General features: G+C 57.3%; 1 protein-coding gene across 4 annotated transcripts; it reads left to right on the top strand.

Annotated features, from left to right (window-relative positions):
- The first annotated feature begins 394 nt into the window (after nt 1–394).
- On the top strand, nt 395–13,293 carry POFUT2 (protein O-fucosyltransferase 2). Of its 4 annotated transcripts, XM_088834840.1 has the most exons (11): nt 395–527; nt 1,804–2,054; nt 2,793–2,864; nt 4,042–4,186; nt 4,796–4,906; nt 9,747–9,813; nt 10,312–10,398; nt 11,013–11,138; nt 11,415–11,595; nt 11,908–12,031; nt 12,248–13,293. In XM_088834840.1, the coding sequence occupies exons 1-11, from the start codon at nt 397–399 to the stop codon at nt 12,399–12,401; spliced, it is 1,449 nt and encodes a 482-aa protein (XP_088690966.1). In that variant the 5' UTR covers nt 395–396; the 3' UTR covers nt 12,402–13,293. The 4 variants fall into 4 exon arrangements, with proteins under 4 accessions (XP_088690966.1, XP_088690972.1, XP_055271295.2 ...); XM_088834846.1 differs by lacking the exon at nt 11,415–11,595; XM_055415320.2 differs by lacking the exons at nt 10,312–10,398; nt 11,415–11,595.
- The last annotated feature ends 825 nt before the right edge of the window (nt 13,294–14,118 follow it).

Raw genomic sequence — 14,118 nt, 5'->3', positions numbered from 1 at the left:
CGTACAGGCCTGTGGCTTGCCTATGGCTAGCCCTCCCGCAGAAGGTACGCTGACGGGTTTCGCGTCCGGGGCCCCAGGAGGCAGCAGAGCCACGGAGGCCCGCGCCCCTTCGCGGCCCCGCCTCCGACCTCGCCCCAGTCTCCGCCCGGCACGAACTGCGGCCCCGCCCAGGGATCGGCCCCGCCCTCCCGCGCATTAGTCCGGCCTCCCGGCCCAGCCTCAGCCCCCGCGGCTCTGCAAGTTAGGCCGAAGGGATGTCCGGACTCAGGACCACGCATGACACAAGCGCTAGGTGGGCCGTGGCGTTGCCGTGGCTACGGGAGACGCTCTCCGCGAGGGCGCGCTGCACTTCCGGGGTGGGGCGCGGCTACCGGAAGTGCGTGGCCGCCCGGGGCCATGGCGGCGCTTGCCGTCGTCTTCCTGCTGCTCTGGGCGGCATCCTGGTCGTCGGCCTCGGCCTCCGGCGAGGAGTTCTGGCCTGGCCAGTCGGCAGCAGACATCCTGTCGGGGGCGGCGTCCCGCAGACGGTAAACGCGCGTCCACGCCATCGGCGTGGAGCACAGGGCGGGAAGGCGGGGCTCGGAGAGGGGGTGCGGAGCGGTGGGGCCTCGGTCTGCCCTACACCCTTGGCGCCCTGGCCTGGGGGCGCGAGCCAGGGTCGCCTGGTGACCGCGGCCTCCCGGAGCCCCTTGGAAGGACAGGCTTGGGTCCACGTTAGGGGGCAGGGCGGGGGCCCCAGTTAGCTGATACGGAGTGTTGCCTGGCGTTCGAGGAGCCCCAGAATCAGATGTTCGAATGGGGTGGCTCTTAAGAAAGCTCAGCCTTGTTTATCTGCAGGAGAATTTCCGCCCTATACAGATGCTGGCTGTTCCATGGATAAGTCTCAGGAGTGAGAAAGAGGCGTCAGTGCCCTACAGCTGTTGCTGAGGGAGGGCCTGACCCAAAACAGACTGCTGGGTGCAGGTTGTACAGACGGTAGACTGGCAGTTTTGGGGAATTGGAGGCCCAGGTCAGGCATTCCAGCATGGTCTCTTTCGCAAACGGAGGTGCAGAGAAGGGAGGGTGAGACCATAGCAGAGGCTGGAGCCCCCTCCCTGCGCCTTCTGTAGGGGAGTCTCGCTGTGGACAAGGCAGCAGTTCTCAGTGGGTGCTCACAGACCCCCAAGGTGCCAGGTCATTTTCCTAGAAATACTGGGATGCCTTTTGCACACACTTGTGAGTTTACTGTGGGGGTTTCTAGAGACCACCTGGCCTGTGGTATCATAACACAGGGAATGGAGAAGCAGACAGGAGAATACAGGTGTCACCTGACTGAAGAGAGACTTGCAGAAATTAAAAACACTGACACTCTTCTCACTCATGATTTTTGTCTTGAATACACTGGAAATTCATAAATTCTTGCTTTTTTTCCTAATATAGGAGTTATTGATAAATTTAACCCATATAAACAGCAGCCTTTTGGAGTCCTCAATAATTGTTGAGAATGTGCAGGGGTCTGTAGACCAAGAAGATTGAGAACCCCTACGGGATGAGGGCTCAGATTCTAGCCATTGAGATCCTGCTGGTTTTAGCTGTGAGTTATTGCTGATGGTTAAACAGATGCTAAAATGCTTTCTTTCTGCGCCTACTCGAGGTCTCTTTAAGTAACTGGTCTCATAGAAATGGGTGGGCCACTGCCTCCACTTTACAGACCAGAAACTACTGATGTTGCCTGGTGTCGGGGCCAGGCTGCGAATGTGGGCTGTTGGGTTTTCTGTGCAGAGCCCTGGCCCTGAGGCACTGTTGTCCTGCCCACCCTGCCAGGTACCTTCTGTACGACGTCAATCCCCCCGAGGGCTTCAACCTCCGCAGAGATGTGTACATCCGCATCGCCTCCCTCCTGAAGACTCTGCTGAAGACGGAGGAGTGGGTGCTGGTGCTGCCCCCCTGGGGCCGCCTCTACCACTGGCAGAGCCCTGACATTCACCAGGTCCGGATTCCCTGGTCCGACTTCTTTGACCTTCCGAGTCTCAACAGAAACATCCCCGTCATTGAGTACGAGCAGTTCATTGCAGGTGAGGTGGGTGGTGGTCCTTTAACTTGGGCCAGGCGGTCATTGGTTCTGGTGTGAACATCCGGCCAGGCCAGAGACCTTGGCCTGCGGGGCTGTCTCCCCTCAGGCCTTTGTGTAGGGGCCCCGCTTCCTGCTTCTGTTTTCCCCACTACCAGTGATCTTGATCATTTCGTAGTTTTTTAGGGAAATAGATCTGAAGTATCTGAGCTATGTGTCCCCTTGCCTCTGCACACCCGGGCCGCCTTGGTGAAGTGGAGCTGTGATGGGGAGGCAGCTGCCTGGAGGCCGGCCTCGTCCCAGCTGGACCGCAGGCCTCCCTTTCTGTGCATGCCAGGCCACTCTGACCTGAAGGGAAGCTCGGTGCATGAGTGGTGGTGGCTGCATGCTGGCAGAGACATGTAACGCCATGTCCTGCCTTTTTCGGTCCTGCTCAGGGTTCCTGTTTTAATGTTTTTAAGAGAGAAGAGCTGACGATTTCTTAGAATAAAGGTGTTGGAGCACACTGCTACTTTGTTTAGGAGACATGGACTTAAATAGGGTCACCTCTGCCCCACGTCTCTGGAGGCGCCTGGAAGAGCAAGTCATAGCTCCTAAGCAGCGGTCGTGGGACTTCAGCTTTGTGAGGGCCTGGGGGCCTGAGAGTTGCTGCTCCCACCAAGGACAAGCCCACATGCCCTCACCAGGTTCTGTTCTCACCGCGCTGTGGGCCCTGTCACCCGAAGACGTTTTCTCCTTCAAGGTCAGCACCGTGGGTGCCGCAGGCCTGGAGCCTTGAAGTGGCTGCTGCTGGAAGGTGGACCCGAGGCTGGAGGTCAGCCTCCCTACCCAAGAGGCAATGGGGTGTCCAGTCTGACCCAGCTCCTCCCAGGGTGGCAGGCTTGGTCTTGCTTTGCACAGGGCTTGGCCCCCAGGGAACTGGCCCCTGACTTGCTGGTGGGGCACGGCCTCGACCATAGCTAGGCTAAGTGATGGCAGACAGGTGTGGTTCCTGTTGCTCTGCCAGCCGCATCCCTTGGGCTGGGCAGCAGGGTGAGGACTGAGCCCGCAGGTGACAATGTGAAGGTGGCAGCCTTGACCCCGCCCAGGTTTCTTCCTGCAGAGGGGACAGGCGTGGGTGCCACCCCAGAAGACCCTCAGGCCTTGTGCCGTGAGTGTATCAGCATCTCAGTTCCGATGTCACCACCCCTGCTTTGCAGTAGGAGCCCCTGAGCTTTGGGTGTTAGTGCCCAGGTCGAACAAATGTGGATGACCCTGGGTTTCACTTGCTGTGGCGCTCTCATTCCCAGGCTCCTTCGTTCCGCCTGTGAACACCTCTTCACTGAGCACCGGGTGGTGACCGGGAGGCTCTTGGTGTGAGGGGAGCAGTGGGTCAGAGGGACACTGACTCCTGCTCTCCTGGGCCCCCTGTTGGAGAGTGGGGGCCGAGCTTAAGTCAGAGGTGGGGACACGCAGCTCTGGGGCCAGCACCAGAGCCACAGGACAAGAAAGCTGGACGGGGTGTGGGGTCTGGGTGGTGGTCGTGGCCTGGGAAGGCATCTTTTTTTGTGAGCTGCAGTTTGAATGGCCTCATAGGGGTCAAGGGAGAGTCCTGGAGGAGACAGCTGGTCAGGGGCCTGGGGAAGGAGCGTGCCCTGGGCTCCAGGCACCATGGGGAGGGAGCACCCAGGAGGGAAGGGCCGAGGACCGGCCCTGCCCCCAGGGAAGGGGGTGTGGCCGGAGAGAGAAGAGGGCCCAGGGCCCTCCCAGGTGCTGTCAGAGGTCAGGGCAGCGTGGGGCCCAGAGGAGGTGCGGGGCCTGGACATCCCCGCCCTGGCGGCCCTCCGTCCCGTCGGACCCCCATGTCCCGAGGTCCTTGCTCCATCATCTCTCTTGCCACTAGCTCTCTCCAGTCCCGTTTGGGAAGACAGTGTTGTTACGTTTGGGGTGACCCTCTGTGTCCCCGTAACCTGCGCTGTGGTCCCCGTTCTTGTCTGCCCTGTCTCCTCCAGAGTCTGGCGGGCCCTTCATCGACCAGGTCTACGTCCTGCAAGGCTACGCGGAAGGCTGGAAAGAGGGGGCCTGGGAGGAGAAGATTGACAGCCGGCCCTGCATCGAGCCGCCGCTGTACTCTCAGGACAAGCACGAGTATTACAGGTACCGCTGGGAGCTCCACAGGCGCGGTCCATGTCCAGGGTGGCTCTCGTTACCGCATTTGGGGACTCAGGCTGTTTAGAAGTATCCATTTCCTTTTCTAATGCATTTGAACCTGGTTGTGGAGATGTCATCACCCCAGGCTGCGTTGCTGTCAGAGTTGCTGCCTGGGGAACTGCTGTCCCTCCTCTCCTCCCTCTGCAGCCTCCACAGTCCCCTTCACCACCTTCCCCAGCAGAGGAGCAGAGTAATGTGGTTCTCAGACCTGGAGTGACTAGGAGCTCTTGAGAGCAGAGTTGGTTTGAGGATAGTTACGTCAAAACGGGCCCTGACACATTAAGCATTATTTCCGCCGGGTTCCTCTGGGACCGCCCTCTTTTCCTGTCATTGAACCATCCAGGTTCCTGAAAAGAGCGTCAGTGGTCTCATCAGATGAGATGAAATTTGTGGTTTCTTTAAAAATTTCCACACTGTGATTACCTGCGCTCACAACCAAGTTTTCACACAGGAACCAGCCAAATTTCTCCAGGTCGGGCTGTGCATCTGGACTTGACTCCCTGGCCATGGACGAACACGCCACACTGACGGGGTGCCGTGGGTCTTCTTTTCCAGAGGATGGTTTTGGGGTTACGAAGAGACGAGGGGTTTAAACGTTTCCTGTCTGTCTGTCCAGGGATCGGCCTCAATCATCGCGCCTATGCTATTGAGAAACACGTCTGCACGGTGAGTGTCTGCGTGGTCGCTGGGTGATGGCTGGTACATGTGTGTGCCTGTGTGCCATGCTGCTGGCATGGCTCATGGCGGGGGGGCAGTGGCTCTCCCTGGAGGGTTAGCCTTCAGCCTGCCCCCACCCCCAGGGGGCCTGGCGGTCAGGATGCAGGGAGCACCCCCCAGGATCACCCGGGAGCACTCCTGGGTGGGATGGCCACGCCTGCTGTCTTCTGGGTGCTGCTTGGAGCAGCTGTGCTCTGAGCCTCACCTTGGTGTGTGTGGTGGGGGGTTGTCTCTGGTCCCACCACTGGTGGGTGGTATAGTCGGATTCACACCCAGATCCTGCCCCAGGGTCCCATCTGAGCTGGTGGGGAGAGTGGGGGCAGGAGGAGAGGACGGGGGTGAGGGCCGTGGGGTTGTGAGGCTGAAGCATGGTCAGGGCCAGGACAGGAGTGGGACAAGTGACCACTGAGGAACAGGGGGCTAGGGCGGCCTACAGCTGGTCTTGGAGGCTCACGGTGGAGGAGGAGCGCTTCCCCTTGGGGAGGGCGGGGGGTCTCTCCTGAATCAGGCCTTTGCGAATCTGGGGTCTTGAGAGGTCAGAGAAACAGCTCAAGCCTCGCCACAGTGCTCTGGTGGCTGCTCCTGGCCCCTCGTGTAGGAAGTCTCTTTGAAGCAGAAATCCAGGCACGCGCACACCTCCCCCACCACACACACATTACCCACCCACCCCCCACACACACCCTGGGCAGCACCAGAGAGTCAGCAGGAAGGGGCACGGGGGCTCGGGTGAGTCTCAGGGTCAGGTGTGTGAGGGAAGCTCCTCTGGAGGTGCATGCTTGGTTCCAGCATGCCTTGGGAGTTCCCTGCAGGTGTAAGTTGTGGGGGACGTGGAGACCCAGAAAAGCCGGCCCTCCTGTTAGCCACCATCAGTGTCCAGAGCCTACAGCTGGCGCTGAGCCCCTTCCCTGCTCTCTGGGGCCTGGAAGGTCTGCCTGTCCCAGCACTGCCCCGTGTGCCAGGATGCCAGGCCGATCCCTCCTGGGCCTTTGTGAACAAGCGCAAGTGGACCCCCATGCTCTGCTCGGGGGGTCCCATCTCCACGAAGAGAGAAGGACGCACCAGGCTGCCAGAGGTTTGCAACCCTGAGATACAAGTCCTAAAATTGTGCATTTCCAAAGCATATCTGGCTGAAGTTTTGGGCTGTGGGGCAGGTTTTTTTTGGTCCCATTTGCAGGTAAGGGGATCTGAGCCCAGGAGAGCCTGGTGCTCAGGGACCCCTCCTTCCGTTTAAGAGACACTGGTGGGAGGGAGCAACGTTAGGGTTAGGTTGCTGAGACATGAGGCCAGACGGGGGGCACCCCTCCCACACAGATAACTCAATGTGGAAAGTATTAATGGAAGAGAGGATGGATACGTTACATTGAAGTTTAATAAGACTTGGAAACAAACCGTAGAGAGGGGTGCCTGTCCTGTGGGACCCAGATGCAGACAGAGCTCCTAAAGGCCCGTGAGTACAAGGCAGGCAGCCTTGGAGCAGATTCAGCAAAAGACACAATTATGTACATTGTCAGGGGTATCAGGTACACCCTGTTTGTGGTCGGGGGGGGGACACACTGCCCTTAGTCCCGAGGAGAGACGCAGCCCATTGCATCTTGGGAGAAAGGGCCCCAGGGGCAGAAGGAGGTGGGAGACCCCTGGGGGTACAGGGGACGTCAGGCGGAGGGAGGCAGGCTTGTGACCCTAAGTGCCTGCAGGAACATCCCACGCGTGTTCTGGAATATTCCTGTGAGCCCCAGACCAGGGAGCCCTTATACCCCGCAGCAGTAGATCATTGGAAAAGCTGGGTTGTGCAAATTCAGAATGGAAGCACGACTGAGCTGTGAAAATCAAAAAGCACTGCTTCCTCCAGCAAAGGCAATCATGAGAAGCAGACAGCAAGCGAGAAAAGCAGAAGATAAGTCCAACCATCCCAGGGCGGGAAGCTAGAGAGGCACGGCCACCCGCCCGTGGGGGTCCCGGGGCCAGGACAGGGCTGCAGCACGCTCTCCAGGCCCCTAGAGATGCTTCAGAACCCCGCTTGGCCGTTGGCAGGATGGGGTACCCACATCTGCAGGCTGTGCTGTGTCTTGTCGTAAAACGGAGTCTTGAGAAACAGTCTGTTCTCAGAGGGACCCCAGGCCACCACTGGGTCCATCCCCACCCGTCTTTCCAGAACTCTTCTCCCACCCAGCACACGTGTCCGTCTCCCTGTAAAGCACATGTGGACTCACACCACAGGCGTGTTCTCTGCAGAGCGCTCTGTGTGTCTCTCTCCCACTTGGTGGTGCTCCTTGGGAGTCTCTGTGAGGTGAGACCCAAGAGGTCACTGCAGAGGTTGCCATGTTCCTCTGCAGCTGTCGCCACACAGAGGAAGAGGGCTCACGGAACCTGCCCAAGTTGGTGGCCTTTGACTGCTCCCAGGTTTTGCCATCATAAAAAGGAACTGTGTTTGCACAGTCATGGGGGAGTGAGGACACAGGCTTTCACCTGGAACAGAAGCTGGGTCTTGCTTTCCAAATGCTGGCCGCTGAGCCGTGGTCCCCACGCAGCCCCGGACAGGGCGCTTTGGGCTCTGGAGCTGACGAGTGAGGATGGACCTCTGCTGTGTTCATTTGTGTTTCTTTGATTTCAGAGTAAAACCATGTTGAAAAGCTCTTTTGAAATGATTTTCTGTGAAGCATCTGTTTAAAGATTTTGCCAGTTTGTTGCTCTGCAAAAGTTTTAAACTTTTATATATTCAAACTTGTTTTCCTGTTTATTCTTTAAAGGTTTCTATGTTGTTTTTTTTAAAATAATCTTTTAGTTCAGTTCATTGGCTCAGTCGTGTCCAACTCTTTGCTACCCCGTGGACTGCAGCACGCCAGGCATCCCTGTCCATCACCAACTCCCAGAGCTCACTCAAATTCATGTCCATCAAGTCGGTGATGCCATCCAACCATCTCATTCTCTGTCGTCCCCTTCTCCTCCCACCTTCAGTTTTTCCCAGCATCAGAGTCTTTTCCAGTGAGTCAGCTCTTTGCATGAGGTGGCCAAAGTATTGGAGTTTCAGCTTCAGCATCAGTCCTTCCAATGAATATTCAGGACTGAGTTCCTTTAGGATGGACTGGTTGGATCTCCTTGCAGTCCAAGGGACTTTCAAGAGTCTTCTCCAACACCACAGTTGAAAAGCATCAATTCTTTGGTGCTCAGCTTTCTTCATAGTCCAATTCTTACATCCATACATGACCACTGGAAAAACCATAGCCTTGACTAGATGGACCTTTGTCAGCAAAGTGACGTCTCTGCTTTTTAATATGCTCTCTAGGTTGGTCTTAGCTTTTCTTCCAAGGAGCAAACATCTTTTAATTTCATAGCTGCAGTCACCATCTGCAGTGATTTTGGAGCCCGAGAAAATGAAGTCAGCCACTGTTTCCATTGTTTCCCCATCTGTTTCCCATGAAGTGATGGGACCAGATGCCATGATCTTAGTTTTCTGAATGTTGAACTTTAAGCCAACTTTTTCACTCTCCTCTTTCACTTTCATCAAGAGGCTCTTCAGTTCTTCTTCACTTTCTGCCATAAGGGTGGTGTCATTTGCATATCTGAGGTTATTGATATTTCTCCCGGCAATCTTGATTCCAGCTTGTGCTTCATCCAGCCCAGCATTTCACATGATGTACTCTGCGTATAAGTTAAATAAGCAGGGTGACAACATACAGCCTTGACGTACTCCTTTCCCGATTTGGAACCAGTCTGTTGTTCCATGTCCAGTTCTAACTGTTGCTTCCTGACCTGAGTACAGATTTCTCAGGAGGCAGGTAAGGTGGTCTGGTATTCCCATCTCTTGAAGAATTTTCCAGTTTGTTGTGATCCACACAGTCAAAGGCTTTGGCATAGTCAATAAAGCAGAAGTAGATGTTGTAATAATGTTTACCATTTCAGTATTCTTAAAAATTCTTTCTTGTTCTTTCTATAGTTTGTTTCTACAATTAACTCTGAGCCCCTGAGGATCTGTTTTGGCTTAAAAGTGGAGCCTCTGATCACTCCACCCATGTCCCCCACCCAGGCATCTGGGAGCCGCCTTCTCCAGGGTTGTCCTGCCCAGGGGGCCAGCCTGGAGTGGATGTGGCCTGTTCCAGAGGGTCCTCTCTGCGTGTTCTGATTCTTCAAGTTGCTTGATGAGCTCAGGTGGGCAGTCTCTTCTGCCCCGTACTTTGAAGGATTGAGTTGACACTTCCCTGTAGAAGGGGCTTGGCTTTTGGCCGGAGAAAGACACACATGACGAGGATTTTCTTTGGTTAAGGTGATCCTTAGAAGCAGGAGTAAACACTCCCTTGCTCCTTTAGGGTAGCTATGGTGGTTTGGCTCTGCCCTTTCCCCAGGAGTGCAAGTTAAGCCCTAGCAGTTCTGACATTGGACTTTGCTTTCAATGGAAAGCTTTGCTTTCCTGGTATGAACTCCGTCTGTCGTGTGTGTTTTTCTTTTAGTGTGTTGCTGGGTTCTGTTGGCTGGTTTTATTTATTTTGTGTATTTGTGTGGTTTTTTGCATTGATAGTCACAAGTGAGCTTGGCTGCTGAGCAAGTTCAGTGGCTAGGGCGGGAGAGAGTCTGTGAATGTTTAGAGCCACTGAGGAAGCAGAAGCCTTCTGCAGCTGGCTGCCTTTGAGAGGGCCAGCAGAGACGTGCCCTCATGCACCCAGCTGACCCCACAGGGTTTGGACCTGCTCGGGTTTTGTCCTGGACTGTTCCCTGTCCCGGGGCCCTTCCACGTGACGGTGCTCAGTGGAGCGCATGAGCATAAAGACCTTCTTTCCCTGTTGTTTAAAAACAGGTCTGTGATGCTGGACCGAGCTGAGAACCTCCTCCATGACCACTACGGCGGGAAGGAGTACTGGGACGTGAGTGTCACCTTGAGTGTCTGTGTGAACGTGTGTTGTTTGGGAAATACCCCCCCCCCACCTCTGCCAACACACACGCACACACACGCACACACAAACACGCACACACACACACACACACATGCACACACACACAGCTGCTCCTTTGTCTACCTGCTGACTAACCCAACGAGGCCCAGAGCATCTGGGGGTGGGTCCACCGCCGAGTGCTCCCCACCTGCCTGTGGAGGTGCTCCCGGGAGAGGGCTGGGGCATCCCGGGTCTTCCTTTTGCACCAGCTGTCCCTGCTGCTGGCGCTGGGAGCCAGGACAAGAGCCCTGGCCCCTGTGCTCAGCCATGGGAAGTGGGCGCCGTCTGCTCGAGCCCTTGACAGTGGAGCTGGGCTCTGCTTTGGCGGGGCGGTGCTCGCTTGGGTGGACAGATGGTGATGGAGTTGGGCCAAAGCCTCCCGTCCTTCTGGGGTGGGGACGCCTAGTCATCAGGTATCTGGTTTGGAAGAGAGGTGCAGTCCTGCCCATGGAGGCCCAGTGCAAAAGCCTCAGACGTTCCCTGAGAAGAGCCTTCGGCTGCGAGGTCGAGACCCAGGTGATGTCGGCACGCCTGGCCTGTCCGGGGCTCTGCCAGGAGCATCGGGGTGGGCAGGCTGCAGGGACAGCTCCCACCCTCCCACGGGTACCAAAACTGACTCTTAGCAGGGTCGTTTGTCTGTTGGCGTGAACTAGAAGTGGGGGTTGGGCTGGACAGAGTCCCCTAAGTGAGAGCCCTGCTCGTTGGACTCAGGCACCTCCTGAATGGGTGGTTTCAGTCACTGAAGGGCTGTTGTCATCACGTGGACATGGGTTCTGTGCCTCTCAGCAGCACTGGGCCCCCACCAGCACTTTACCGACCCTGCCATTCACGTTCACTTAGCCCTGCGGGGTGGTGATCCCTCAGCACTTTCTCAATCCTGCCAGTCACATTCAAGGGCCCCAGGCCACAGGCTGATATGGTCATGCCCCCTGGATGCTCCTGACTGTCCGAATGGTGGGCTCCACCTTGAATCCACTGCACGTCCCGTGGGCCAGTGACCAACCTGCCTGAGGCCCTAGCTTGCGTGTTGTCCTCAGGTTGGACTCCAGATGGATGAGGGGGTTCTGGGGACAAGAGGGAGTGGCGGGCTGGGAGGGTTGGTGACGGGCTCACAGCCTGTCTTCCTGCAGACCCGGCGCAGCATGGTGTTCGCCAAGCACCTGCGGGTGGTGGGGGACGAGTTCAGGAGCAGGTACCTCAACTCCACGGACGTGGCTGATGGAATCCCCTTTGAGGAGGACTGGACCCAGATGAAGGTATCCCCCCATATTCCTGGGGGGCGGGGTGCATTTCTCTCTCGAGATGCCTCACAACTAAGCCCTTAAAAGTTAGGAACGGTCTGAAGGGGGCATGCTTGCCCATCACAGGGCTCCTGGCCCTGCACCCCAGTTCCCCGAGCTACTGCTCGTCAGCAGGGAGCCCTCCTAGCGTAAACCTGAGGACATTGGTAATCAGTCCAGGGACAGACCCTGTCAGGCCCTGAATCCTGCCTGCCTGTCACCAGTTCAGCCAGTTTGGTCCCTCTTCGCCAGGTCAAGCTGGGCTCCTCGCTGGGGGGCCCGTACCTGGGCGTCCACCTGAGGAGGAAAGACTTCATCTGGGGGCACAGGGAGGATGTCCCCAGCCTGGACGGGGCCGTGCGGAAGATCCGCAGCCTCATGAAGGCCCACCAGCTGGACAAGGTGTTCGTGGCCACAGATGCCGTCAGGAAGGGTATTCGGCTCCTGTCCATCTGTTCCTCCCTGGGTTAATAGTGGGGTCGTGTTTCTGTCCTTTTCCCCCACCCTGTGGTCCTGCTTGTGGGCACATGTGCATGTGTGCACGAGTCCCTCTTGGCCTGTGTGAGTCGTGGGCACGTGTATATGCGTGTGCTAGCCCCCTGCAGTCTGTGAGTCGTGGGCACATGTGCATGCGTGAGTCCCCTGCACCCTGCAGATTTGTGGGTATGTGCGTGCCTGTGCGAGACCCCTCTAGGCTGTGCGAGCACCCCGCGGCGCCCTCTCACCGACCCCCTTGCGCCCACAGAGCTGGAGGAGTTGCGCAGGCTGCTGCCTGAGATGGTGCGGTTCGAACCCACGTGGGAGGAGCTGGAGCTCTACAAGGACGGGGGCGTGGCCATCGTGGACCAGTGGATCTGTGCGCATGCCCGGTGAGCGCCCCTCACGTACGGCCCGTGTTCCCGGCTGGGTCCTCATGTGCAGACAGGGGCCGGTCTGCTCGCCCACCCCTGAGTCCTAACCCAGGCCAATTGCTGGTTACCGGCTACAGGGAACCCCAGCCAAGGGACTGGGGTGAGGGCCCGGGCAGGCGTCTGGGTGGATGGGGGATTGTGCTGCAGCCCTGGTGACAACCTGTTCCTCGGCAGGTTTTTTATCGGCACATCGGTCTCCACGTTCTCCTTTCGAATTCACGAGGAGAGGGAGATTCTGGGCTTGGACCCCAAGACAACATACAACCGGTTCTGCGGGGACGAGGAGAAGGCGTGTGAGCAGCCCACTCACTGGAGGATTGCATACTGAGCCCACGCAGCTTCCCGAGGACACGTGTCCCCTCCCGGACCTCAGGCTGGGGACCCCGCGGAGCGGCACTGTGTGCATCCTCGGCCCTGTTGTCTCTCTGTGAGCCGGCGCCTCTGCGTCCCCAGGACTTGGGTTGCTTTCATTTGGGATCCATCCAAAAGCACGTGTCTGCAGCCAGCGAGGCCCCAGGTGATGCCGCGGAGGTTCTGGCTTGTCCTTACTGACCTTGGTCTGCGGGGTTTCCAGCAGCGTTGGCAGGCCTGGTACCTGGGCTGCTCCAGCCCTGAACCAGTGGACGCAATGCTGACCCTGCTTGTGCTCCAGAGCAGTGCCCTTGGCCCTGCCCTTCTCCCCACAGAACCCCATGCCAGCTGGATAGCAGGCGGACCCCACCTTACCGGGGCTGGGCTGAGGCTTGTGGGGGTTATGATCCCCACCCCTGACCTTGGCCTGAATCAGAGCTCCAGAATATTCCTCAGGAGGGCCAGGTGCTCTCTGTGCTCATACTGGGGTGGGGGGTAGGGGGAAGCCCTTCCCTGGTTGTCTACAGGGTCCGTCCAGGCGGTGTGGTCTAATAGCAACACGCTGGGCAACCGGATGCTCGTCCTTGAAGCCTCTGTGCCCCCGCCCCCCTGCCTTGAGGGCAAAGGGAGCAGCCAAGAGGAGCAGGGTCAGGCCAGGCGCCCGACTTCCCCAACACCTGGGGTGACTGCTGACGTGGGTGTGGGAGCCATGCAGAGTTTGAGGGTGGGATACCTGGAGCCCTGACCTTCCTGCGTCTCCTTCAGGGTCCTGGGTGTCACTCTCGGCCGTGCAGGGTGAAATGACAAGATATTTATTCTTTCTCCATTTGTACATCAAATGTTAATAAAATACATTTTTTAAAAGCGGTGCTTCCGCCTACGTACTCTTGGCCAAGAGCTGGACCAGGCATCTGGGCTCGGTCGTCACCTTCCTCTCAGGAAGGCAAGCTGCTCTCATCGGTGTGTTTGTGGGTGTGAGCGTGAGGGGGGCACTGCCCATGCCGCCAGCCCTTCCGTCCTTTACTCACGGCCCCCAGATGTGTTGGTAAAGAGTCTGGTTCCAGACATTTTGAGAACTGTCGTCTAGGCGCCAAGTGGTGGGAGCCCTGAGGCCATCAGCAGAGCCTTCCACGGTGGGGATGGCTTAGGCTGCTGTGCGGGGACAGGAGGACCCCCTTCACAGGCCAGGCCAGGCTGGGTCCCCCGGGACGCACATCCCAGAGGGGTCTGGTCCGAGGGTGGGAGGAGCAGGTGGCAGGTGACCCACGCCCTCTGGAGCTGGTGCCCTCTCTCCTGGGGGTTATTGCTCAGTCGCTCAGTTATGTCGAGTGTGACCCCATGGACAGCAGCCCTCCAGGCTTCCCTGTTTCACTGTCTCCTGAAGTTTGCTCAATCTCATGTCCATTGAGTTGATGCCATCAAACCATCTCATCTTTTGTAACCCTCTTCTGCCTTCAGTATTTCCCAGCATCAGGGTCTTTTCCCATGAGTCGACTCTTCATAAGTGGCCAAAATAGTGGAGCTTCAGCTTCAGCATCAGTCATTCCAGTGAATATTCAGGATTGATTTCCTTTCGGACTTACTGGTTTAATCGCCTTGCTGTCCAAGGGGCTCTCAAAAGCCTTCTCCAACACCACAGTTGAAAAGCATCAATTCTTTGGCACTCAGCCTTCTTTACATGATTACTGGAAAAA

This window comes from Moschus berezovskii, chromosome 1 (assembly GCF_049115385.1).
Source record: "Moschus berezovskii isolate FMDL1 chromosome 1, NW_MosBer_1.0, whole genome shotgun sequence".
Lineage (NCBI taxonomy): Eukaryota > Metazoa > Chordata > Mammalia > Artiodactyla > Moschidae > Moschus > Moschus berezovskii.
This window is presented reverse-complemented; position numbering and strand designations above follow the sequence as displayed.